The following is a 26,754-nucleotide window of genomic DNA, read 5'->3' on the forward strand; positions in this document are numbered from 1 at the left end:
ATGAGTGCTTTTACTTGGCACTTTAGGGAACTTTTTCATGTGTGTGTGTGTGTGTGTGTGTGTGTGTATACTCATCTGTATTGTGTGTGTCATTCCCTCCTTCCTCTATCTGTGTGCCTGGATCTAAACGGATCCTGTGTTATTCCTACTTCAGATCTATCTGCAACGTTTTCTTTTGCATGTAAGAAAGAGGAAAAACAGATAGATCCCTACAACAACATCTACCGATGGATGGTTTTTTTTTACAGGGTCATGTCAGGAATTTTTGGCTCAGACTAGTTTAAGACAAGTGACTGATTTTCATTTTGGTGTTAACTCTCCAATCTCATAATACCGTCAAGATTAAACACAGTAATTTGGGGTCAGAAGAGAGTAATAATGTTATTTCAGAGCGAAGCCACCAGACACTGGAGACTACAGAGTACAGCTAGAAAAGCTTGCGGTATGCACATGTACACATAGATTTTATTCTTTTGAAATGTAATTATTTATTTGTATCATAGGACTACTCAAGATTGATTCCTCTCTGTCAGTTAGAGAAGCATGTAATCAGGTTGTTTTGTACATAGTCATGATCCAGCAGGGAGCAGGTGTGTTGAAAAGGCGATGCTCCGTCCTGCTGAAAATGCTGCAATGAATTCAGGTGTTTTAAAAAAAGAAAAACCCTTTTTGTCAATGCCAGGAAGGTTTGGCAAAAAGCTTGTGAAATGTTTCGCGCAGAAAAAATCATGACAGATCAACTCTCATACCTTAAAATGGCCAAAGTCATGTTAAAGAGGACACACTGTTATGAAGATGTGCCATTTTGTGTTTGTTTCCTTTTCCGTTCATTTTTGTAACCATGACAAATGTATTACTTGAATGTTGAGATGATTTGTTTTGCAGTTATTGAAGGGGATAGGTCGGTTACAAGGAAAATACTCTGGAGTCGAAGAAATCGTAGTGTCGCTAACGTCACCTAGAATGGAACTACGAGCCTCAACAGAGTTTTGATCCCGACAGCAGGAACTTAAGTGAATTAAGTTATGTGTAGTTGCTACTGATTCTGATGTGAAGTCTGCTTGAAACGACCAAATTGATCACTTGCAAGATCACTTGGAGGTAAACAACTTTTAAATTTAAAGTGAAACAGCAAATGCATTGTTTATTTTATTGTACACTGGCTTACCTACTCGTAACTTTAAACGTTAACGATTGTGTGCGAGTGTTGGCCTGCTGATGTGGGTAGATTTAAGGGTGTGTGCGTGTGTGTGAGAGATAGTGCGCGTGTGCATAAACACAATGACGCCCATGTTTTGTTCACCTAACTCCCTAACAGCCCTTAAAAAGCCTTAAGTGTTTGGTCCTTGGACTTCCCTTGAATAAGAGCATGGTTTTAATGAAAACCCCAAATAATAAGGAGAAAGAAGATGGTGAGGATACGCAGAAACAGCAATTATTATTGTTATTTTGGTTTCTCTTTTTTCCTGTTTTATTTTATTGAGGTTTTGTTGGTTAGACAGAGCAATTCCTTAGAGATTCTTTATAATGGAAAGCAAGAAAAGGAGTAATATTTTGTAATTATATATTTTAGCAATGTGTAGTTACTGAGCTGTAACTTTTTTCCCCCAAGTTTCAAAGCTACAGTTTGCAGTTGTGACTATTTATAATACTTGATTTGCTTGTTATTTAATTTTGATTTCCTTCTTTGTTTCTTGTACTATTGCTGTGAAATGGAAGAAGGTCCACAAGCCTTTCTTTTGTGTCATTCTGTACGACAGATAAGAGGCAAGAGCGTGAGAGTTGTGCTACTCTTTTTGTAATATTGTAATAATAAAATAAAGTTCTAATTTATGCTTTGAAATGAGTCTGAACCGTTGTGTGGATTATCTGCAACGCTGATTTAAATTGACGCCGACAACAGGTGTGCTCTTTTTCTCCTGCTCCCCTTGTTCTGCACTAGCTCATGCTGTGACAGTTCGGGTAGGTAACTATTCACAGATTTGTGTCTTGCATAATCAGCCCTACAACGGGTCCAAAAGGCCCACCCAAACCACATATAATTTGTAACCGAGACAGCTAGTGCTGAAGGTGGCGATTGTTGCACCAATTGCTGTGCTTTCATGCCATTTATCAGAGCCTGCCTCTGCCAAATAGAAACGGGAAGTAGGGTAGACAAAGCAAGCTGTGAAATCCACAGGACTATCTGGCTGCAGTAGATTTAGCTTGTCTGGCTGTGATGAAAATGGGGCTCGTATAAAGGGCACACAGCAGGAGGGCAGGATCAGCACCTCCGTAATCAGTATTACTCCATGAAGGATTTTGAGCCATGTCAGAGGTGCCGGCAGGTTCTGGCCTTTGTGCAGAGAGGATGTGCATCCTGTTCAGGTGGTGGGAGAAACAGCATGTGCAGAGGCCTCTGGATTAAATGATTAATGTGTTTGCAAATGTTTGACTTGGCATTTAAGCTGCTCTTGATGCAGCTTTCAGCTATTTCAAAGTCAATTTTTTTACACCATTATGTCTGTCACATAAACAAAACTTTCCATGTCTTTGTGAAATATTGCTTCAGAGAAAATTTTCAATCAGGCTGACTTGGGAGTATCCGTCAGTCACAAAGGCAGTTCAAACATTTGACAGTTATATTTTCTTAGGGAACTGAAACTGAATAATGTCTTTAGGTCTGAATGCCCCGATGCTCCCGGGTCAGCCAGGCTGAGCAGACAGAGTGAGGCTCTGTGTTGTCTCTTTATACAGCTGTGGGGTTCAGAGAAAGCATCTCTGTGGACTGAGTCGTCGGCGTCCGCCAGCTTCTCCAGCTCCTCCCTGTGGGTAGAGGAGGAAATGTTACTCTCAGAGAAATGCTTAAAAAGCATGATCTATTCTAACAACATTTGAGTGGGTTGATGTTTCTGCACCTCTCTTTGCTCTGTTGGGCGGGTAGTCTGAGGCGGGGTGTTGGCCGCGATCAGAGCACCCGGGATCCTCATTGATTTTGCCCAGGTTGATGTTCCATTTGTTCCAGTTGACTTCCTCCACTCTGAGACGACAAGAGGACACATGCTCCAATTACTGTCTGCGGTGTGATGCATCAATCAGCTGCCAGAGAAGGCAAATTAGTGAAGAACACAGTGTGCAGCGCGTCAATCGGCCCCGCTCACACAGCTGCATCTTTTGTTACATCTTCAAGCCTAAACCTTTATTATTATGTGTGTGTCCTGCTGCTTTTAATTCCCTGTCAGGTACACAGTGCACAGTGCACACAGCAGATTGAATGTTGGCTTCGGTATATATTTGCCAACAGTCCCAGAAACCAACTTGCACACCTCTATGTTTGAAGTTAGTATTTAGCAAGCTCACATCGTCACAACGAATATGGAGTTTGTAATGTTTACAGTTTTCACCATCTTAGCTTAGCATGATAGCATGTTAACATTTGCTAACTAGCACTGAAAACAAAGTGCAGCTGAGGCTGTTTGGAATGCCATAAGTTTGCAGGTAATTATGTCACAAACCAAAGTGATGGGCTAAACAAAATTTTGTTGGATGAAGTTATAACAATTCATTCTTTGTTTTAGTGGTGCTTGTTACCCAACAATAATCACATTACCACAAAATCATTGCCACACAGCAATGGCAACTTTTGTTCCTTAGGGGGTCTGTGTGTGTCATGTCATCCAGGTTGTTCCCATGCAGCCTCTCAAACCACGCCATTCACTGATTGTACTGTCACTGAACTGAACCCAGCAAACCTGAAACATCGGCGACGTTCGTCTCCAAGATCAGTGCGGAGGATCTTCTCCACCCCACAGCGGAACCTCCTCCTCAGACAGCAAGACAGCCTTTTCTCCATTTCCAGGATGGTGATGGCCCTCTGAGAACAGTCACAGCATGCCATCAGACCACACCTGCCATTAAAACAGACACTCCCCCTCGACCTCCACAAAAGCCCCATGCTAGACGCCTCACCTGTAGCTTCCAGATGCTGTTGCTCTCCTCGGTGGTCTTCTCCACGGTGCGGTTCATGAGGGCGATGAGCATGTTGAGCAGCAGGATGTAGGTGAGAATGATGTAGCCGATGAGGAGCAGGTAGAAGACCTCGGCGTTCTCGTGGTCCTGGGTAAACTCCATGTCGCCCATGCCAATGGTGAACTTGAAGAGCTGCAGCGTGGTGTAGGAGATGCTTGTGAAGGAGGGTTTGACACACTCCTCTCCAGCGTCAAGGGGACCAAACACACGCACCTTCCCCTGCTGGCTTACAGTGGAGTTTTTCACATTAGGCTCTCTGAGCAGGGTGACCACCGCTGTGACAGGACATAAGGAACAGATTACATACAGCACATCCTCCATTCATGATATATTGGATCCTAAATGAGGTCACTGCCTCAGACTACCTGCTGAAAATCCAAAGAGGAAGACGATGTAGACGAGAAGAAACCGCAGGATGTCACTGAGGATCATCTACAAGGAAGTAAAGAGACAAAGGGTTTCAGGGATCGTTCAATGCTATGCTCACTGTGGTGCAGTGTGACTTCTGTGGACTACCTTCTGGATCATGATGCTGTAGATGCCCATGTGTATGTCGCCCCGTGAGAAGTAGAGCATGTTCATCCAGCTGAGAGCAAGACACAGCACCAGGAAGCTGAGGTACTGCTTCTGCCCGAACAGATACAGGACGGCCGTGACCATGAAGAGGAGGCCCTGCACAAAACTATCAACAGCAGAGAGAAGACTCTGTGAACCTGCACAGCTTTGTGATTAAACATTCTAACAATGCAAATGTGTACTGTAAAATCAATCCCAGATCATCCAAAGATGTTACATGTCACCAGTCTGTGCTGTCTAATAAATCCTACAAGGTATTTGATGGTGAAGCATTGTCAATTAAGAGAGCAACCATCATTTAATGTGAGTATTTTAGATTATACAGTTCCTATAAAAAAGTATTCACACCCCTGTGGAAGTTTTCATGTTATATTATTACATTATTTTTGTTATAAATATTCACCTTCTTTAACAGGTCACAATTAAAGATGCAGTCAGCAATTTTAATCCAATACATTTCGTCACGGTGCGCTTGCTGTAAGTTCTGTGTGTATGCTGAATAAAAAAAATCATACACGGCCTTTTGCTCTTTAAATGGGAAACAAACAGGCCATGGATGTATAATGAGAAAGGCAGGAGGAGTGGGGGGGCTATTTTTCTGAGTGTTGAGTTCACATATCAACAGTTTTCTTCCAGAATCGCTGACTCCTCCTTTAAATGATCACTGGTGCAGCCAGGTGGTTTTAGAAACCACATAATTAGTTAAATGGAGATCACGTGTGTCTAGTCAAGGGGGTTTCAGCTGATTGTAGAATAATTAGTATCTTAAAGATCTCTTTTGGGAAGACAGTATTGTGGCCAAACCTACACATTTAGGGCAAAGGAACACTCAAAGCTAAAGGTGACTGACAAGCACCACAACAGACATTGCATGTGTATATAGTTATAGAAACAATAACTATGTACCCATGAAAATTCTGTGTCTGTTACAATCACCAACCAGTGCGGTATAAATTATGCCATTCATCAACTAGAATATGCTGCCAGTTAAAGATGATTCCAAGTCCATTTTTTCTCCTCTTGTTTTGGTGAGTGTGAACAGAATTTGTTTGTTTAAAAGGAAACTCCACAGGGTGCCTTTAACTTAAACCACGTCTGGGAGATAAGCATTACTATACTTACAAAAGAATCTCATAATATCCATCAATCAGCAACGTCTGCAGCTTCGGCCGTTTCCTCTTCATGTCTAAGATCTAGGAATTTAGACAAGCTTTATTGATTAATCACATTCATTGGTGATATGAGCCACTGGATTTAAATTTAAAACACAAACGTACCCCTGCAAGAAAGAAATAGCAGTTTGCCAGCGCTGTCAGTAGCTGGCCTGAGATATACAGGTAACCCATTGTGGTGTGTTTGCTGGGATACGGCAGCTGTGGGACACAGAAGAAATAATAGCAACATCAATCTGGGATGGCTACACAGACCAATCACACAGTTTGTAGCGGCCAGCTCACCTCTCCAAATTTCTTATTGTAGGCTACAACAGTGAAAATGATCAGGTACATCAGGTAGACCAGGAAGTTGAGAAAAAACATCCGACCCGCAAACTTCTTCCACTTCTCCTCCAGCAGCCGGCTCAAAGGCTCCATCTGGAGCATCTCGTGGCGGTTCTGAGAAGGAGACAGATGCTTGAGTACAGATTAACCACAGCAGCTGCTCTGACTGGGCTCATAACGCTGGGACTCACTGGAATGTCACTTCCGTAGACCAGTATCTCCATGACTGAGTTGTCCTCGTACGAGTCCACCGAGGCCAGGTCGTACAGGGAGCTGTGGACGGGCCCGTAAACCCACTCGGTGAACTTACGGGACAAATGTTTGGTGTGACTCTCTTGGAATTCACGTTTCAGGATGTGTGTAAAAAGCTGGAGACAAACGAAAGGAACTTTAGAGCAAAAAAATGTCTGAGACTGTTCAATCACATTAATCCAGCTAGTCCAACATTGAGACTGGAATCGTAGACTTGTCTGTGACCCCAATCCTGAAACTCACAGGGTCAGCTAAAACAGGACTTATTGGGTTGACAGAGAAGCTGGGGGACAATAGTACATGTTTGGCCCTGGGCCCCAATATATTTCTATTCTGCTGTGTCTGAAGTGTTTGAAGTAGTGTTTACCCCGATCTTGCCAGTCTTGGCGGCCATTTTGAGAGGCGTTAGTCCTTTTTTGTTCTCGATGTCCTCCAGCTTCAGCTCGGGGTGCAGTTGGGCAGTGGTCTTGAGGATGCGGTCGTACATATTGGTAATGAACTCTGTGTTATCATTATCCTTATCTCTATCCATAGAGTTGTCAGCCACCATCACCAGGGCGTGCAGCACCGTGTTGCCATGAGAGTCCATCATCTTAGCGTCCGCTCGTTGGTACTCGTTCTCCATGAGGAAGTCCACCACGGCGGGCTGGTTGGTGCAGGCTGCCAGAGACAGAGGCAGCTCACCTGAGGACAACACAGAGAGAGACTCAATTAAGTGAAATATTTTAAATATATATATATACAACTGATTTGAATGCAACTCTGTCTGATTATGTAACTTGTGTCTACATCTAATCCATCAAAGTACAAGCATGACATTTCACCACAGAGCTTAAAGACTGATGGCAGACAGTCCCCTCTCCACTCATTTGCTTTTTTCTGCTTATTGTTACTTCACTTGGATGTTTGACTTTAACAGTGCAAAATTATGTATGTGAGTTTCACACTAAAGATTGTACTTACATTCATCAGTTGAAGGGGCATGCATGATTTAGTGACTAATTATGGTCCAGTATTCAATATAGGGACTGTACAAAAATTATTGTGGCGGAATCTTATGTTTCACTTTTTTAAAAAGCAAGACCATCCCCTCGGTTTTTAATATCCCCCTGGACTTAAGAAAAAAAAACTGCAAAACCCTCCCACAAATGAATTAAATAATGAGTTAAAGTATTGAAGTAGTAAACCTGCTTTAACAATGAAAACAACTAAAGACTTAAAGCATTAAGAATTCAAGATGATGTACCCCAATTTAAACATTTAATATCTTAGTTGAAATTTTTATTCCAACAAGACACACATTAGAAGTAAAAAAAGGCCAAATGTTACCCTCACAATGCTAATTCATTACTGCTATACTGTCTTCCTTCTATGTTTTATATTAACATTAAAGGGGCTAAATTTGAAATTCAGAGCTTTATTATAGCAACAAACACCTATTCGCAAGTAAAGATATAGTGGAGTTATGTCTGCCTAAGCATGAAGTCCCTCTCCCTCTGTGTGTGTTGTAATCTGAGTTTCTCTGTGCTTTGTTTAAGTAGACGGGACGGCTGCAGAAGAATTAAGCCCACAGTTTAGCACGGTTAGCTTTTCCATGCCAAGTTGAGAGCCGCATGGAGCCAATAGATATACTCTGAATTGAGCACCTTTAAGTAAAATTGAATAATTTAAAGGAAATAATAGATTGCAACTTTAAAAATAACCAACTTAGAAATAATAAAAATGTATTGCATTTTTTGTTACTTATTGTCACGAGATGCTGTGAAAATATAGAAAAGCCTCTCTCTAAATAATAGAAGCAGTGAAATGTACATCTGGTCGGTAGATGATCTTTGTGTGAGGCTCCAGAGGAGGGCGCTCCTCCATGCAGCAGCAGGGACTCACCAAAGTAGAAGTTGGGGCCATCGTGTGGCTGGAAGAATACCCCGCAGGCATTGGCATGGACATTTGCTCCTTTACTGACCAGCAGCTTCACGTAGGAAATGTTTCTCCTCTCAATGGCAATGTGGAGAGCTGTCTGGCCTGTCAGGGTCAACACGGTCCACATCAGAAAATCTGATTATGTTGCAAAAGTTCTGTTCAATTCAAGTTCAATTCTGCTTCGTACACAGTTTACCTTTGTAGTAGCTGTTGGTGTAGGCTGCATTCACAAACTCCTTAATGTCGCCTATCTTTTCTGAAATGTCGATCAAGAGCTCCACCGTCTCGTTCTTGCCGTCCTTGAGGTGCAGCAGAGCCTTCATCAGGACGGTTTTACCGTAGGACTGATCTGCAGGTGTAACCACATGTTCAGGAAGATAACAAAAAGTCTTAAGGTTCAATGTTTGGCGCTTCTGTTGCATTACGGGTCTCACACTCACACAGGGAGTCGGAGAGCCTCATCATGTTCAGGTGCAAGTACTGATGCAGGTTGTCGAGCTTCCTGACGTCCCCGCAGGCCACGGCTTCAAACAGCCCGTCGATGGTAAACCTCTGGCTGTCTCCTTTTTGCTGCACTTCGCCTCGAATCCCTCTATGGACAAAACACATTTCACAGACAACACAGTTACTAAAGATTCATGCGGGTCAAGAGGTCATGCAGCCTCACACTCCACAATAATCGACATTGTAGGGCTTGATAATGCACTCATGGTATAATGAGCATTAAAGTGTGTGAAGGAGAGGTACCGCAGGTCCTTCCTTCCTGCTGCTGTTAGGCTGCACAACCAGCTCTGCTCCCAGCAGACCACATGACACATGTGCAATTCAATACACTGTGCAATTATAGCTTTAATAGTTGTTTCTGTCTGTACATATAATATTTCAGTTATTGTTGATTTTCTACTGTTTTTTATTGCTTATTTATAATACTTGTTTTATTTCATTTTTATTTTTATCTTGTCTTTCTTTACTATGTCTCTTGTGTGCACTTTACCCTATGCTGCTGTAAGCCTGCAAATTTCCCCGCTGCGGGACTAATAAAGGATTATCTTATCTTATCTTATCTTATCTTATCTTATCTCATCTTAGAGAAAGGCAGAGATCACTTTATCCTTTCATGGTGAGGCTCACTTGTCAAAGTTGGGATTGAATCTGACTTGAGGCTTGGTCTCCTCCATTTCCTCCTGGTAATCAGTGTCCATGGGGGCCGTGGGCGACTCCTGGCCCAAACCCAGGGCAGAAACTACACCGCCTTTCTTCGCGGCTTTCTGCCGCGCCTTCTCCTCCTCGGTCCGGTTGTCTGTCTGCAGAGAGAAGCCAAACATCTCGGACTTGTCCATCTTGACCTCTTGCTCCAGTGGTCTGCATGGACATACAGTAAAAGTGCACATCATTCAGACAACAATCAACAGATCCAGTGAAGTGAATTTGACAGCTAGAGGTACACATGTGGAGAGGAAGTTAACTTCAACTGATTCTCTAACACATGTTTCTATTTTTAAAAAAAGCTAGTCAAATCTCATGATCTGTAGGAAACTATACTTTTCTTTAGACCAGCGGTTTCCATTTTGAGGGTTAGGAGCCATCCAAGCGATGTAAAACATAAAAGACACATGTTTCTCTCTTTGGTTGGCTCACAACTGTGTCAATGGGTCACAGTGTAGAGTGTTTGTGCTTTAACATGATTTACTGTGTGTTTGTAGCAGCTGGGTCTGAAACATCTTTGCCACAGGGTGATCACCTCACAGACATGTGATGTTTCAGCCCCAGTGACTAACAAAGGACTGTATTTAGAAGAAGATTTCCATGGCAGAAGTGCACGCAGCACTTGATCTAGTAGGCACTTCTATGCAGAATACTCAATTCATATACAGTACGGTTAATACAGAAAGAGAGTGTTGATCACATGAAAAGATTCCTGCAGAGGTCAGTTGGATATTTGATCTAAATGATCATGTTAAGGATAATGGGAACCTTATCTTTGGTGGCTTCTTCTTCCCCTTTTTCAGTCACGAAATGGGGAATTAGTGACTCATTACAAACCCCTGTAAGACTCCATGATCATAAGACTCAGAGGAATGTTAAGCGAAGCGAGAAACAAAGGATGGAAAAAGACAGAAGTATGTATTTTTCGTCTTATTTTTAGAACAACGATTTCCCAACCAAACACACATTTTTTTAAACATTTATTCAGTCGTAGCACGTCTGAATGAATGAAACATTTGTTTTCATCCACAAAACTGTATTTTATAACCTCTTTGTTGTTCAGTTGTGTATGCAGAAGCTCCTTCTTTCACACCATGCTACAGATGTACAATTATTAACAAATATTAATAAACACAATCCATGAAACCACTACTATTATTTCCCATATCCTTATTAAATCAGTTCATTGCATCATTTTTAAACATCTACTTTGTGGTATGTTCAAAATGTACAAAATACTAGTCACAATAGCAAGATTTGAGAAAAATATTTTCAGACAAAGGGGTCTCCACTGATAGTCAAGATGTTTGTCAATGTTGTTAGGAAGCAATCTAATGATTCAAAAATCATGTTACTCACCAGAAGTAACTCTTCCTGCTCCAGATTGTCTTCTTGATTAAAAATCTGATCAAAACAAAACAACAGTGGAGAGTCCTTCAGATATGAGGTCTTTCCAAGTACTATTGTGATGCTTTCATAGATGCGCATTTACTGGACTGGCGTTGAGAGACAGCAGGAAGAAGCCAGAGGGGAGATAAAGTGACACACCCTAGAGAATATCAGAACACATTACTAGAGCCCTGATTGCTTAAAAGGATGTATTGACCGCCTCTGCTCATGCTAAGACAGCAAAAAATACCACAAAGTACCAGCATGTTATCTGTCATTGAACACGTTTCACTATAGGCTCATCAGAGCAGTTTAACTTTGTCATAAGGCATTCAGACAGGAGTTATTTTTAATTTAACTTAGAAGTAATCAAGAAAAAGACTATTGGCACCTTAAAATATTAAAACATCCTCATGTCTCTCTGAAAATAACTAAATAAATGAACTTACCCTTTCAAAATGCTACTTTTCTTACTCAGGTTTAAGTGTGATATTTCTTGAGTGACTCTCTCTGTATTTTTAGTCCATAACGTTGCTTCCTGTGAGTCTTATATGCGTCTTCGTAGTTTCACTTAAATGTGGGTGTGTTGTTTTTCAGCCCTGATGTGTGACTGTGTGGTTTCAGAGCTTCTGTTTACCAGGCTGTAGATCTGCATTCAAGAGATCATCTGACAGTTTCCTTTCTTGAGACTACTTCCCTTTTTCACAGTGCACAGGGCTTCACATATCAACGTGGTTACCGTTAGCACAGGATGGGCAACTTAGTGCAAAAAAATATTTTGCAGCCTGGTGCATCACTCCCAATGTTTATCACATTTTTTCAATATGAGTATGCCTTTGCATGCAAATACAATGATTTACACTCAAAACTTGAACAAGTGCATCAGAATATAATCCTGGTTCAAGTATAATAAGAAATCTGACACAAAATGATTTATTAATACCGCTTTATTTATACCATAACCACATCAGCTGTTAGCTAATGATTGTTCCTTTTTTTAAACAAATTGATGCTCTAGATTTAGGTTGTCATATGTGCAAAATGTTCACTTAATCCTGTTAACAGACAGGGAGTCCCTTGTGGCTTACAACTCTCATTCAGATTAAGTCACAGAGGAACATGGCCACGCCAACAGCAGAGTCTGCGTTTTGTCCGTATACCACCGGCTGAGGAAACGCCCTCTCCACTTCCTGCCTGAGCACCTCATTGCGGGCGATGGCGCTCCCCCGCTGCCCACAATCCTGCTGACCCCCGCCTGCTGCAGACGCTCAGCAGGCATCATGGAGGTGATGTTGTCCAGGACCCCGCGGCATAGCGCCCTGGTCAAATGACCCAGGGAGAGATTGGTGGTGGAGATGTTGGCGACCTGACCCAGGCAGAGCGGGTTGTGTCTCTCCCCCATGATCGTAGGACTCACCCTCAGGTCGCTCGTTCCCTGATTCAGGGCGCAGTGAATCAGCTTCTCATACAAGCAGGAATCACTCATCTCTGCACCTGTGAGGGATGAGAGGAGTGATTCAAGACTTTAAATGTTAATAATTTATCATGAGCTAAGTGGACACTGCCCTCTCTGGGCTCTCAGTGACATGACGACCAAAGTGATTATAACTCAACCTGAGGGGAACATGAATGTGTGTACAACACCTCATAACAATCAGTACAATAGTTGTTGAGATATTTCACGCAACGCCACATGTGTCAATCTCTTGGTGATGCGACAGGAAAAGTTAGGGGTAAAGTCATTAGGATCTATCCTTATGGGACCATGAATGCCTATACCTATACCAGATAACTTAGCAATAGTTGTGATATTTTAGTCTGGACCAAAGTAGTGAACAGACCCCCCCCCCCCCCCCCCTAGAACCAGCTAAAACACATACCAAGCTCTTTCATCCAGGAAGTGAGCATCCCCACGAAAGTAGCCATTACATTCCCGCCGTTGAGTGAAGCCGCCACGGCCAGGTACGAGTCGCCAAAGTAGGGGAAGTAGGAGATGGAGGAAGCAGGCTGAGGAGAGTCTGGAGGTTTGAAGTCGTGCGGCATGGCGAAGGTGAGCTGGGCTGAGGTGCTTATGTTAAGAACTGCGGATTTAGGAGACAGATGCAAACTGTCATCAACGGCATATGAACAAACATAATAATTAAGCCTTTATTAGTCCCACAATGGGGAAATTCGGTTCTCTGCATTTGGCCCATCCTGGAGGAGCAGTGGGCTGCAATGAAGCGCCCGGGGAGCAACTTGGGGTTAGGTGTCTCGCTCAAGGACACCTCGGCATGTTGCCGGTAGAGGGGTTCGAACCACCGACGTTGTGGTTGCGGGTCAAGCACTCTACCTCATGTGCCACAGCCTCCAGTGTATTAAACCATTATCGGTAGTGAATTAGAAGAAATCTAAGGGATGCAAAACATCATGGTACAGCCAAAATGGATACTTTCATCTGAAGTGCATGAACTGTACTGCACTAATTTGGCCCTGAGAGAAACGACTAGACTTCCTGTTTCACCTGCATCTGTTCGTGCACTCATGCAGGAGTAGACAGAGCACTGGAAGTCTCCCAGGGCGGCCCCTACTGGTGTACCAGCAGGGATGCCATGCCAGTCAGAGCACGTTTGTCCCGCCAAGCCACCGGATGGCACACACTGTGGAAGCAGGTGCAAAGGGAAGCCTGCACCCTTCAAGCTGGAGCATGCATGTGCGCGCGCACACACACACACACACACACACACACACACACACACACACACACACACACACACACACACACACACACACACACACACACACACACACACACACACACACACACACACACACACACACACACACACACACACACACACACACACACACACAGAGTTGATGGTTACGCATGACAACTTTGTACAGTTTATCACAAGCTTACAATGCCAAAGTGATCTCAGATTAACAACCTATCGTGCACAAACTATAAAACATGTTTCATGCATTTAGTACTTAAACTGAACAGGAAGTTCTGCACTCAACATACATGTCTACATTCCACTGGTTGGAGGAGGTATTGAAGAAGCCCCAGCTGGCTGCGTTCTGGGGCGTCATCACACACCCGTCCAAACTACACAGCATGGATGCCACATAGTCCTGGATGGTACCTGCTACTGTGAAGTCCTCAAGGAACTCAGGCCTGCAGTAAAAGCAAAGCTCTTTTAGTACACTGTCATATCAGTAAACCAGGAGGTGTGACAGGCTACGTGGGATTCATAAAATGCTGCGTGCTGACCTGTGTTTTGCATGCCAGAGGATTGTTGCACAGCCAAACCCCGTGGCTACGCTGAGATGCGAGTCTGGTTTTGGAAGAGAGGAGAGGAAGTCGCTGCTGCAGCGCCCATCCTGCCAGGTGATCAGCTGACTGGTGTCTCCGGTTGTGAAGAAATCCTTCTTGGACCAAACACAACCTGCGACGGGCAAGAGACATGGAAAGACACAGCAGACAAAATAAGTTGTATCTGCAGTAGCACATATTTACAATAGGTAACCTATTTTCATATTAGGTTTTCTAGATTCAACCAGCAGAGGGCGTAGTTGTGAAAAAGATACAATGGACCAACATTTCAGTGCCTCTCATTGCCCAGCTCCTTGATCCATTATCAAAAAGCATCTTAAAAAATGTCACCAGTATTACAGACTGGATAATCGGTTTAATACAGCAGTGTGAAAACATCGCTCTCTTCTTGAAAGGCTTCTTCTAAATCCTTGTGGCTATTACTAGTGAATGTTTTGTAAATTCTGTGGTCTGGTTAAACATTATGGGAACTGATGTCCAAACTAAACAGTGAATTACCTTTAATCTCTAAAGACAGAAGGGTTGTTAGGAGCACATGCTCTAATAAACAACTGAACTTTATCAAGAAGAATCACCCTTATTTCATTACCTGACCTCTGATAATAAAAGTCAAACAAAAGGAAACTGGAGATGACCTTTGTTTGGATTGTAACACCTTATCAACAACTTATTCAAAATGTCTTAGATGAAGCAGTTCAGAATTTGAATCACCATTATGCATGTTCATATTGACACACACTGGAAACACTGCTATTGTTGTCTGTCTGTCGCGCCCCACGCCCTGCTACATGGGTGAATTAACAGGTGGTGATTAACATTTGAGGGCCCTTTTAACAGTGCGCATGCATGATATAAGATAGGACCACTAGTGGAGAGCTTCAGAAAGACCTGGAATTAGCAGGTACAATTGTTTCAAAGAAAACAATAAGTAATGCATCAACCGCCGTGGCCTGTATGCAGGCTCACCACGCAAGACTCCATTGCTGAAGAAAAAGCATGTTGAAGCTCGTTTAAAGTTTGCTGCACAACATTTAGACAAGCCTGCGAAATACTGGGAGAATATAGTCTGGTCAGATGAGACCAACATGGAACTCTTTGGAGGCCATAATACACACCATGTTTGGAGGTCAAATGGCACTGCACATCACCCCCAAAACACCAGACCAACAGTGAAGTTTGGAGGTGGAACATCATGGTGTGGGGCTGTTTTTCAGCATACGGCACTGGCAAACTTCATATAATTGAAGGAAGGATGAATGGAAAAATGTACCGAGACATTCTTGATAAAAATCTGCTGCCATCTAGCAGGATGATGAAGATGAAACCAGGGTGGACATTTCAGCAAGACAATGATCCCAAACACACAGCCAAGGAAACTCTCCATTGGTTTCAGAGAAAGAAAATAAAGCTGCTAGAATGGCCCAGCCAATCACCTGACCTGAATCCAATAGAAAACCTATGGAAAGAACTAAAGATCAGAGTTCATAGAAGAGGCCCACGGAACCTTCAAGATCTGAAGACTGTTTGTGTGGAAGAATGGGCCAAAATCACACCTGAGCAGTGCATGCCACTAGTTTCTCCATACAGGAGGCGTCTTGAAGCTGTCATTACCAACAAAGGCTTCTGTACCAAGTATTAAATACATTTCAGTAAGCGTGTTCAATACTTTTCCCCTGTGCCATTCCACTTTATTACACATAACTTAATTTCTGAACTTATTTGTTTGGTGTTCTTTGTATGTATGGATTACTTGGGTTGTTACCGACATCTGGTGAAAATTTCATGTCAATAGCACCTTTAGAAATATATTTACTGAGAGAAATGGTGACGTGTTCAATACTTATTTTACCCGCTGTATAATGGGAAAAAAAGACGACTTAAAAGTTAACTCCAATAGTATAACCACTTCATTTCCAATATTGAAGTGAATATATCAAATACTTTGTCAATTAATGCAGCTCTTTAGAAAAGTTGCAAGTGCTATGAGAGTGTGATTTTGGAGAATGTTATGTTGTTTGTAATGTTGTTGGTTTTTTTTTAACCTTACTTGCAGTAGCACAAATTCTGATTGTAATTACACGTGTTTTGGACATGTATCTACATTTTGGGGGCCAGAACCATCAAACTAAATTGGTCAGAAAATATTCTCTTTTTAAAATCACTTGAGATTTCTTCTCTGATCATTTTACACTTCAAATTACTTCAAGAATAAAAATGTAATTTTCTTTGCTGCTCAAGTTGCTTATGTCCCACAGCATGTAAAATCCCACAGCGTGATGCACACTGTACTGGATGTTCTGCCAGTAAAGACCAATGATAGCCATGTTCTGCATGGATCCAATGATAGCCATGTTCTGCCAGTAAAGACCAATGACAGCCATGTTCTGCATGGATCCAATGATAGCCATGTTCTGCATGGATCCAATGATAGCCATGTTCTGCATGGATCCAATGATAGCCATGTTCTGCATGGATCCAATGACAGCCATGTTCTACCAGTAAAGACCAATGATAGCCATGTTCTGCATGGATCCAATGATAGCCATGTTCTGCATGGATCCAATGATAGCCATGTTCTGCCAGTAAAGACCAATGACAGCCATGTTCTGCATGGATCCAATGATAGCCATGTTCTGCATGGATCCAATGACAGCCATGTTCTGCATGGATCCAATGATAGCCATGTTCTGCATGGATCCAATGACAGCCATGTTCTACCAGTAAAGACCAATGATAGCCATGTTCTGCATGGATCCAATGATAGCCATGTTCTGCATGGATCCAATGACAGCCATGTTCTGCCAGTAAAGACCAATGACAGCCATGTTCTGCATGGATCAATGACAGCCATGTTCTGCCAGTAAAGACCAATGATAGCCATGTTCTGCATGGATCCAATGATAGCCATGTTCTGCATGGATCCAATGACAGCCATGTTCTGCATGGATCCAATGATAGCCATGTTCTGCATGGATCCAATGACAGCCATGTTCTGCATGGATCCAATGACAGCCATGTTCTGCATGGATCCAATGACAGCCATGTTCTGCATGGATCCAATGACAGCCATGTTCTGCCAGTAAAGACCAATGATATCCATGTTCTGCATGGATCCAGTGACAGCCATGTTCTGCATGGATCCAATGACAGCCATGTTCTGCATGGATCCAATGACAGCCATGTTCTGCATGGATCCAATGACAGCCATGTTCTGCATGGATCCAATGACAGCCATGTTCTGCATGGATCCAATGACAGCCATGTTCTGCCAGTAAAGACCAATGACAGCCATGTTCTGCATGGATCCAATGACAGCCATGTTCTGCATGGATCCAGTGATAGCCATGTTCTGCATGGATCCAGTGATAGCCATGTTCTGCATGGATCCAGTGATAGCCATGTTCTGCATGGATCCAATGACAGCCATGTTCTGCATGGATCCAATGACAGCCATGTTCTGCCAGTGGACCAATGATAGCCATGTTCTGCATGGATCCAGTGACAGCCATGTTCTGCATGGATCCAATGACAGCCATGTTCTGCATGGATCCAATGACAGCCATGTTCTGCATGGATCCAATGATAGCCATGTTCTGCCAGTAAAGACCAATGACAGCCATGTTCTGCATGGATCCAGTGACAGCCATGTTCTGCATGGATCCAGTGACAGCCATGTTCTGCATGGATCCAATGACAGCCATGTTCTGCATGGATCCAGTGATAGCCATGTTCTGCATGGATCCAGTGACTGTTCTGCATGGATCCAGTGACAGCCATGTTCTGCATGGATCCAATGACAGCCATGTTCTGCATGGATCCAGTGATAGCCATGTTCTGCATGGATCCAGTGACAGCCATGTTCTGCATGGATCCAGTGACAGCCATGTTCTGCATGGATCCAGTGATAGCCATGTTCTGCATGGATCCAGTGACAGCCATGTTCTGCATGGATCCAGTGATAGCCATGTTCTGCATGGATCCAGTGATAGCCATGTTCTGCATGGATCCAGTGTGCTGTTCTCACCGCTCCTCGCTCTCCAGAGCAGGACTCCGTGCATCTGTCCGCACAGCCCGATGCTGACGACGTTCCGCAGCTTGTCTCCGGGCAGCAGCCCGATGCACCGGTTCAGAGTGTCTATGATCCGGCCGGTGTCCTGCTCCTTCGCCTGGTCCGGTTCCACCAGGGACAAACACAGCGTTAGCACTGCTGAGCAGACAGGTAACGTCGTTGTGTGATGACGGTAATAACTCACCTGTATCCCGCTGTGGTCTGTTATATCACACGTAGTCGGCAGAGACCGACTCGCAACAACCGACCTGGAGCCAGTTTCAAATAAAACAGCCTTTACGGACGTGGTGCCCAGGTCCACTGCCAGGACGTGAGACGTGGTGCCCAGGTCCACTGCCAGGACGTGAGACGTGGTGCCCAGGTCCACTGCCAGGACGTGAGACGTGGTGCCCAGGTCCACTGCCAGGACGTGAGACATGCTGCTGCTGGACGTCGTGCTTTGGCAATCAGCTGTAGCTCTGCTGCATTCAATGATGTAGGAAATCGGACATTTTAACATCAGTAAATACGCAAAATCAATTATTTCTATCTTTTAAATACTATAGACAAAAATCGAAAATATCACAATTGTTTATGTTCGTGCCATTAACCAGAAGCCCAATGACAACAGGTCCTAACCTTCCTGACCGAGTAAAGCCTGCATTTCATTCACTGGGCAGTGTCACCTGTATGGCATCTGAATGGAGTTAAGTTATTAGCCTACTTACTCCATCTGATATGACAATGCTAAATATTGTAGGTGAGAAGGATTGATTACCTGTCTGCTATTCTGCTGTTTATTGGTTATGTCTCTGATATCTAGATTATATGTTGTCACCCATTCCCCAACCAGCTATGGCTAAAACTAAAGATCCTGCATCAGAGGTTAAGAAAGAAATCAAAACAAGGTTATTGTAATTGTATTGTCAACAACAACAACAATCAATTGTTATATTGCTGTTTTTTATTTTCATTTCGCTTTCGTCTGTTTAGTGTGGTTGTGAAATGTCCCACTCTCTGCCGGTCTTAGAACGCACCACACCCTCGCCTTCGTTTGGTCTGATCCGGTTCCGACGTTTCCCACAATGCACTGCGAAGCAACATGGCCGGGTCTGCGATAGGCGTGTTATCCAAACGGGGATGAATGTGCTGTTTCTGAGCAATATCAGCTGACGTCCCTTAAAGTCACAACATATCCAGCCTGAGGAGCCACAGAGTGTGTTTGTGTGTGTGTGTGTGTGTGTGTGTGTGTGTGTGCGTGTGACCGCTGTGACGAGCCCCGCGTCTACTTCCGGTGAGAATCTGTCAACTGTTAGCGAGCTGCAGATGACGAGCCTTAGCTAATGGCTAATGCTAGCATGTGAGCTCCATGGTACCCGGGAGGAGAACAAGCAGGCCCTTCAGACTGGGTCTGTGTCTGTGTGTCTCTGACCGGGTCTGTGTGTCTCTGACCGGGTCTGTGTGTCTCTGACTGGGTCTGTGTGTCTCTGACCGGGTCTGTGTGTGTCTCTGACCGGGTCTGTGTGTCTCTGACCGGGTCTGTGTGTCTCTGACCGGGTCTGTCTGTGTCGTCATGTTGCTGGCAGTAGCTAACGGAGCTACTTTGATTGACATTGGTCAGGGCTAGGCTAAGCTAACATCAACCATAGCCACATATATGAGGGGCTTTCAATGCATCGAGACAGGCCGCTGTTTGTCAGTTCACCCTCATAGTTGTTAAATATGTTAAAATATATAGTTAATATATCACGTCAACGTATTGAATGCAAATGATCTGTTCTGCTGTAGCAATTAGCTTGCTTTGCAGTTGTTGAATAAGCATTATGATCCTTTTAAAGTAAAAGTGACAACAGGTGAAAGTCCGTAATTCATCTTCTTTTATTCCAGCATAATAATGACCAAATGTCAATTTTATCATCTTAAGTTGTCGCGTATTCAGCAGAGTGGAGGCTGTGAGTGTTATGTCACTGTATTAATATTACTGATCAAATCATGTGTACATTTAGTGGAGTAAAACAAAGTGTTTCCAAACTGTTCTTGTGTGCAGGTTAGGGTCATTTGAGTAAATGTTCCTATTCGTGTGTCAATCTCTCCTGAACCAGGAGAACCTCCCTGTGACAGCTGACCTGAACCAGGAGAACCTCCCTGTGACAGCTGACCTGAACCAGGAGAACCTCCCTGTGACAGCTGACCTGAGCCAAGATGGCAGCAATTGTCGCAAAGCGCGAAGGACCACATTTCATCAGTGAAGTGGCTGTGAGGGGAAACGCCGCCGTGCTGGACTACTGCCGCACCTCTGTGTCCGCTCTGTCCGGAGCAACAGCTGGCATCCTCGGGCTGACTGGACTGTATGGCTTCATCTTTTATTTACTCTCTGCTTTCCTCCTCTCCCTGCTACTCATTCTGAAGGCCGGACGGCGGTGGAACAAATGTTTTAAATCGCGGCGGCTGCTCTTCACCGGGGGCCTTGTCGGAGGTCTCTTCACTTACGTCCTGTTCTGGACTTTCCTCTACGGAATGGTGCATGTGTACTAGAATGATCTATTACAAATAACCTTGAATTAACGCTATTGTCTGCCCTGCTGTTTTGTAGATAAGCCATTAGTAAAAGACTTCTTCCATTTTGAACTGTTTAAACAGAGGATGTGTCAATAATTATAGTATGCAGAATAAACCCTTCTTTTCTTTCAAGCTCAACACTTAGCAGTGACTATGACTTTATTCAACCTGTAACTCCTGCTCTGTGCTCATCTGTGCTATCCATACCAGGATAAGAGCCAGAGTTATGATAATGTAGACTGTAATAGATCAAACCAGATTACATCCAAGGTGTAAGCACTTTTCATTACATTTCATGTACAATATCATAGTTAAATTATAACAAATCTGATTCCTGATTAAAATAAATACCTCTCTACAACTTGTTTTTATACATTATTTATCCATTTGTCATCAGGTAGTTTCATTTGTTGACATCATGAAAGAAACACGACAAATACATTTGTTTCTAACAATAAAACCATTTAATAAATAGTAACCGGAAGAACAATCAAAAAGGAGTCCATGCACTTCACTGTCCTGCACCATTCATTAACAATCAGCCAGTGAACAGCAGTTTTTTTTTTTTTTTTTTTTTTTCACTCTCGATTGACTTTTTGCACATCACAACTGCATTCCACAGCTTCACATGTGAATGATGTTGTGAAAAAGATTGCGTTGTAGCCATTGCATGGCTGAGATCATCGTCAACGAACAGCAGAGACATTTGAATTCCTGTTACAACAGAGGTACACAATGCATTCCACTGAAATACCAACAATTAAGACCGTTCACTGATTTTCTTACATATTGCTTCCAATTGCAGTAATTTCTTTTAAGATTTTCATTTTGAATCCATGCCTATAAAATAATTTAGGTGTTTTGCGAACTGATTTAGCAGAAATTCCTTTACAGTTTATTTATTAGTCTGCATGGTCTGTTTTAATTAATCGAATCCTGCAATTGACATTCATGAATCTATCAAGGTTAGTATTTTGTTTGTTTTTATAACTATAAACTCAATCATATGACTCCAACTGGCTTAATTAGTCTGATCAACAGCCTAATAAGCTATAAGCATTGATTTTATGACATGAAACCAAGACACTTAAATATTTGTATTTGTAAAGCAGTAATCTGCCAATATTTGGCAATTGACAAAGTCTTGGATCAATCACTTTTGTCACTTTGGCATATCATTATCAATGAACCTGTCGTAATCTCCCACATCCCAGCTTTGGACCCTGACCCCGCCACTGAAAACCATCTTTCTGTGTATTTCTACATCAGCTTCCTGGCCCACTTTCACAGTGCCGAACATTAACATCTCTCTGGTCCAACATGTGTAGTCAGGACAAACATCACTGAAGCTAGTGGCATGCCAGCAGTCAGGCCAGTAGGTGAGAAGTGGACATCCGTCCGTCTTGGTTCCACCTCTTGCAGACCGCTACAGGTGATTTGTCTTGTTCTGCCTGCTGAACTTAACAGTCTGAAGAGAAGGTGATGTGATGCCTTGGCTCTGCACCTTGGGGAGAGAGAATGGCAGCAGAGTATCGCTGTCCTGTGTTGCGTGGAATGGTGGGACCCCGTTGGTCCACAGGCAGCTGGCTCTCTGCAGTGTCTTCTGTGTCCTTTTTGGTTGAGTTGGCGTCCTCTTTCTCCCCAGCTGGTTTCCTGGATCTCCTTTCCCGCTGTCCTGTCTTCCCTTCCTTGGATTTGGTCCGCTCTTTCCTGTGACATACAGTACGAGAGAGATGACCCAAGAAATGTTGTGTTAAACGTTTAGAAAATGGCTGATTTAAGAAAAAGCCCACCACTGAAGTTTGTGTTAACACAGTTAGTCATACTTAAAGTTGATGATTTCAAACTTCCTCTCTCGGTAGAAGGAGCTCGTGTTCATCATGTACAGTAGAATCATATCACATGCGAAGGCTCCCTGAAAGAACAAATAATAATGTTAACTGGATTTTCACAACCTGCAGGAATTCCTTATTTTTGTTGCTGGTCATCAGTCATCACCCTCTCATAACACATTAATAGGATGTTTTTCCAACGTAAAGTATAACTAATTATCCACTGACACATTAACGTAAATTGTATTAAATTACTCACTGCACCCAGCAAGGCAACACCAGAGCCTATGGCAATTATTGTTGGAACAATATTGAATTTGCCGGCCTGCAAAACAATAACAGATATTCAGTGGAAGTCTATTACAGAAATCATGTACCTCCCTTAGGAAAAAAACCGGATCATATCACTGCTGTACCTGGCCGTTGATCATTATATCGAAGCGAATCCCATACACTTTATACAAAGTGCGAAAGGTTTCACCATTTTGATCCTTGTAATACCTGGCGTATCTGTAGGGGCAAAGATCAGGTGATGAAAGATGAAAAATAAAACAGGTAAGAGGGGTTGATCGGTGGGATGATTTGATTTCTCGCTGAATGCCTGAAGCGATGTACCTGAAGTTGTATCCTGATGTGACCGAGTTGTTCAAGTTTATGTCCAAACGGGTAAAGCTGTACTGTGGATTACACTGTGAGGAGTCCTTATCCAGGTCACAGTTCCACTCAATGAGAATACCAATGGACCCACCCTGACGGACAAAAACATTGAGATGTAAATATCGGAGCAGCCTCGGAAATGTAATGTAATGTTACTGCAGCTCGTCGCTATATTGACACACTTCATAATTGCTGAAATCTGGCCCTCGTGATCAGATTGTTTTAGCCCAAAAGATGGATTATTTAACTATTTCTGCACTACCACTGTGATTTCCAATAAGGCAAAAATCCATGATCCACCTGAATTTTAGTATTCTTAAATTGCAGTACTCATAAGTTAAACTCTTCTCAGATTTTGCCTCCAATTAAATATTACATTATGTGCTTCTAGCCAATCACAGCACAGACACCTATTCGAACCGTCGACCATGGCTCCATGTGGTTTAATATTGCTGCTTGTCTTTTTCTATCTTGAAAATTAAAGTCCAAGGAAAAATCTATTTTAGACAATGACTGCCTTAACTTTAGAGTAATATGACACTCCTCTGCTGTAGTCAAGCTTAGCTTCAGTCCAGAGACTGTGTTTGCTTTCACACAACTGTACTGTACTCTTTACCCTGATGCACAGGGGTGCACATGTTCTGTCCTCTACAGGGTTGAATTTGGATTCATTTTGGATTTGACCCAAACTGAAGCAGTAAATTAGGCCTTGATTTCATGGAACATGTCTGTTATTGAATACAAACAGGAAGTAGAGAGAACGAGAGAGAGATGGGTGACAAATGTCGCCTGCAGAAAACTGTTTTTCTAGTTCCCAGAAAAGTAATTCCACCCCATATAGAATGATGAGGAGACACTGCTTTTGTACTGATTCCCATCATTTTTTAGTTCAACAGGTAGTACAAGTGTGATGTTATTATCAAATGACCGTGAGAAATCCAGGAATTTAAATTACTTACACACACACACACACACACACACACACACACACACACACACACACACACACACACACACACACACACACACACACACACACACACACACACACACACACACACACACACACACACACTGTCTCAACTGTCACATTATTACACTTTGTACCTTAGCAGCCAAGCCCTGGAAGTCATATCCAGTCCAGCTGACCAGGTCTCCGAGGCGGAAGATGGGGCAGTACAGGTTGTCCTCTCTGTCGTAGGAGCATCTTTTCAGGTAGCTGTCGTTAGAGGTGTCAAGGACGTTGGACCTAAAAGGTCAATACAGCAGACATGACGCACAGGTATCATATGTCAGATCTTCGGGAAGTTGAGTTTCAACATTGAACAAAAAAAACATTTAAACTCTCCTCTGAAGTGTAAGTTGGAGTTTTACATGCGGTAGAAGAAGTGCTGAAGTGACAGAAACAGACACCTGTTCCCTCCAACTCCGACCCCAGAATTCTCTCAACTTCTCATATTGGCATATCTGACCTTTCAATCACCATGACTGCTTCACCTTAGAAAGCTCTTGCACTATCTTTGACGATCTCTTACTTTAATTATTTCTGACTGAACTGTAAGAGTAGAAATGTCCTCTATACACACACACCACCAACAGCATATACAGTCTGCATATGTCAATCAACCCACACCATTACGAGCCCTCTGGCTCTAAGCACAAACTGGACGTGCCACACTGTACGTCAAGTACTGCTGCCAGTCATTCCGAGTAGCACCCATTAAAAGGGATTTGTATTACCAGCCAATCCCCATGAAGCGTATAAAGATTAGTGCGGAAACATAAGAGAGAGATGGTCGTGTAATTAGAATAAGATCCTGACCGATGTATTAGCAGAGGCTTGTGGCATCTCTCTGCTTTCTTGTAGTACTTGAACAGACGGACAGTGATGGACACGTTGCAGCTCCCCGGGTTAGCCCAGTCTGATGGGACACCTGTCCAGGGCAAGGCCTGCTGTCAAGGACGTCTCAGATGACTGTCTCACTGTCTCACTGGGTGCAATGCACAGGCTGGTATAAATAGAAGGCTCTCTGCACCCTAAAGCTATTCAAAGCAGCCGTCGGGTCTCACTCAGTGATCTATGTCACGATGCCCTGGGACCACAGGCACCACCAACAATCAGCACCACTTACGGACACTCACTTGGAGAATTCAAACTTTGGGAACCTGATGAAATTTTTGATGTAGATGGTGAAGTTTTCTGCTTCGCTCAGTAAGGGCTCTCTGGAGAGGGGGGGAGAGAGAGACAGGCAGCTGTGTGAAATAAAAACAAAACGAGAGGAGCTGACAGGCTACATTAGTAATAAATAGAACCTGTGAAATATCTCGGCCCCTGTGAGGGATCAGAGTCAGTGTCAATGTAGAAGAACAAAATGGCACATTTCCAGAGTTCTGCATGAGGGGAGGGGGGGGGGGGTCTCACGTGGGTCTCTCGCTGTATTCAACAGGACACCAGGCGTGAATCTCACAGGTCCCAGTGCTGTTTAAACACAACCCGGTCTTTATTCCTGACGGAGAGAGCAAAGATTCTTGGCTGGGTGGAGCTTAAAGAGAGTTTATGCTACAAGACAAGTTGGAATACTGCTGGTATTGTGTGTACTGTTATGTGATGCATAAAATACATGTCATGGAAAATATCGTTGAAACTAAAATGGACTCTATGTGAAAGAAAATATTGTTTTAAGATAAGAAAACTAAAAACCTAAAAACTATTTAGATCTGATTCTGATTTGAGATGAATAAATGATTCTCACCATTGCCAGCTATAACAGCCTCCCCTTCGACACAGTCATCATCACTTTGACATCGTCCATCTGGCACCTTATAGCTCTGTGGGATGTGAAAATACATTTGTGTTGATTTGGTAATCTAGCAAAGTGTTACCTTCAGTAATTTCAGATATTAGGATGGAAAATAACACACACAATCAAAAGTAAATAATGAGATTCGCCCTCCTCTGTATACTCACCTCAGCGCAGAACCCAAGCCTCTGGTTGGGGGTCTCTATATAATTTGTTACTACGAAGAACACCTGCTCACCCTGCAAAATGAAATTAAGGACCAGACATTGAGATTGAGAGGCAAAAGGTTAAACAAATTACACTCCTAAGAAGTTCAATATTGTTAAATCTGATGCGACAGATGCTAAGGCTAATGATATCCGCTGAAGCAGACACTCAATAGCCCCGTAATCTCTCTTGACAGGCTAGTAATTGGGCAGTTCACTGACATCAATATTACAAGCTTCATAGATAGATAGATAGATAGATAGATAGATAGATAGATAGATAGATAGATAGATAGATAGATAGATAGATAGATAGATAGATAGATAGATAGATAGATAGATAGATAGATAGACGGACAGACAGACAGATTCACTCACATTCGGGGGTATGACATAATCCTCAGCACCCCACAGGTAAAGCCCGGTCTCAGAGCTGTTGGTCAGTGTGACACCTTTAAGCTTGGTGATGACTGAGGTCTGGA

At 43.0% G+C, this 26,754-nt stretch overlaps 4 protein-coding genes across 9 annotated transcripts in view; 1 reads left to right on the plus strand and 3 right to left on the minus strand.

The window, feature by feature from the left end:
* Nucleotide 1: 1 nt before the first annotated feature.
* trpv1 (transient receptor potential cation channel, subfamily V, member 1) lies at nt 2-11,436 on the minus strand. 3 transcript variants are annotated; one of them, XM_054625802.1, is made up of 17 exons: nt 11,300-11,436; nt 10,821-10,865; nt 9,387-9,559; nt 8,696-8,847; nt 8,452-8,604; nt 8,220-8,357; nt 6,703-7,019; nt 6,275-6,451; nt 6,042-6,197; nt 5,862-5,957; nt 5,707-5,777; nt 4,525-4,690; nt 4,374-4,440; nt 3,949-4,283; nt 3,732-3,853; nt 2,898-3,019; nt 3-2,805 (listed from the first exon to the last, which is right to left on the minus strand). In XM_054625802.1, the coding sequence occupies exons 3-17, from the start codon at nt 9,455-9,457 to the stop codon at nt 2,729-2,731; spliced, it is 2,220 nt and encodes a 739-aa protein (XP_054481777.1). In that variant the 5' UTR covers nt 9,458-9,559; nt 10,821-10,865; nt 11,300-11,436; the 3' UTR covers nt 3-2,728. The 3 variants fall into 3 exon arrangements, with proteins under 3 accessions (XP_054481775.1, XP_054481777.1, XP_054481776.1); XM_054625801.1 differs by having other exon boundaries at nt 9,387-9,617; XM_054625800.1 differs by lacking the exon at nt 11,300-11,436 and having other exon boundaries at nt 2-2,805; nt 10,821-10,957.
* Nucleotides 11,437-11,793: 357 nt separating this feature from the next.
* On the minus strand, nt 11,794-18,693 carry shpk (sedoheptulokinase). The gene is given in 8 exon segments (XM_054625809.1): nt 11,794-12,076; nt 12,079-12,344; nt 12,731-12,931; nt 13,354-13,529; nt 13,858-14,010; nt 14,107-14,281; nt 18,194-18,335; nt 18,423-18,693. Coding segments are annotated over 8 exon segments (1,476 nt in total). The 5' UTR covers nt 18,657-18,693; the 3' UTR covers nt 11,794-11,947.
* A 600-nt stretch (nt 18,694-19,293) lies between these two features.
* Nucleotides 19,294-21,150, plus strand: emc6 (ER membrane protein complex subunit 6). Of its 4 annotated transcripts, none has more exons than XM_054626236.1 (2): nt 19,294-19,433; nt 20,320-21,150. In XM_054626236.1, exon 2 carries the CDS (start codon nt 20,420-20,422, stop codon nt 20,750-20,752), a length of 333 nt encoding a protein of 110 aa, XP_054482211.1. In that variant the 5' UTR covers nt 19,294-19,433; nt 20,320-20,419; the 3' UTR covers nt 20,753-21,150. The 4 variants fall into 4 exon arrangements, with proteins under 4 accessions (XP_054482211.1, XP_054482212.1, XP_054482213.1 ...); XM_054626237.1 differs by having other exon boundaries at nt 19,428-19,511; nt 20,320-20,850; XM_054626238.1 differs by lacking the exon at nt 19,294-19,433 and adding an exon at nt 19,523-19,626 and having other exon boundaries at nt 20,320-20,850.
* A 1,086-nt stretch (nt 21,151-22,236) lies between these two features.
* The window catches only part of p2rx5 (purinergic receptor P2X, ligand-gated ion channel, 5), a 5,381-nt gene continuing 863 nt past the window's right edge, over nt 22,237-26,754 (minus strand). Inside the window, exons 2-12 of the mRNA XM_054625236.1 lie at nt 26,651-26,754; nt 26,234-26,305; nt 26,019-26,094; nt 25,688-25,772; nt 25,408-25,488; nt 24,373-24,514; nt 23,224-23,357; nt 23,025-23,118; nt 22,868-22,933; nt 22,603-22,691; nt 22,237-22,486 (exon numbers count right to left, since the gene is read on the minus strand). The exon at nt 26,651-26,754 is cut by the window's right edge and continues 47 nt beyond it. Of these exons, the coding sequence (XP_054481211.1) occupies nt 22,237-22,486; nt 22,603-22,691; nt 22,868-22,933; nt 23,025-23,118; nt 23,224-23,357; nt 24,373-24,514; nt 25,408-25,488; nt 25,688-25,772; nt 26,019-26,094; nt 26,234-26,305; nt 26,651-26,754 (1,193 nt within the window). The remainder of the gene's footprint in view (nt 22,487-22,602; nt 22,692-22,867; nt 22,934-23,024; nt 23,119-23,223; nt 23,358-24,372; nt 24,515-25,407; nt 25,489-25,687; nt 25,773-26,018; nt 26,095-26,233; nt 26,306-26,650) is intronic.

Source organism: Anoplopoma fimbria, chromosome 24 (genome assembly GCF_027596085.1).
Source record: "Anoplopoma fimbria isolate UVic2021 breed Golden Eagle Sablefish chromosome 24, Afim_UVic_2022, whole genome shotgun sequence".
In the NCBI taxonomy this organism is placed as follows: Eukaryota; Metazoa; Chordata; class Actinopteri; order Perciformes; family Anoplopomatidae; genus Anoplopoma; species Anoplopoma fimbria.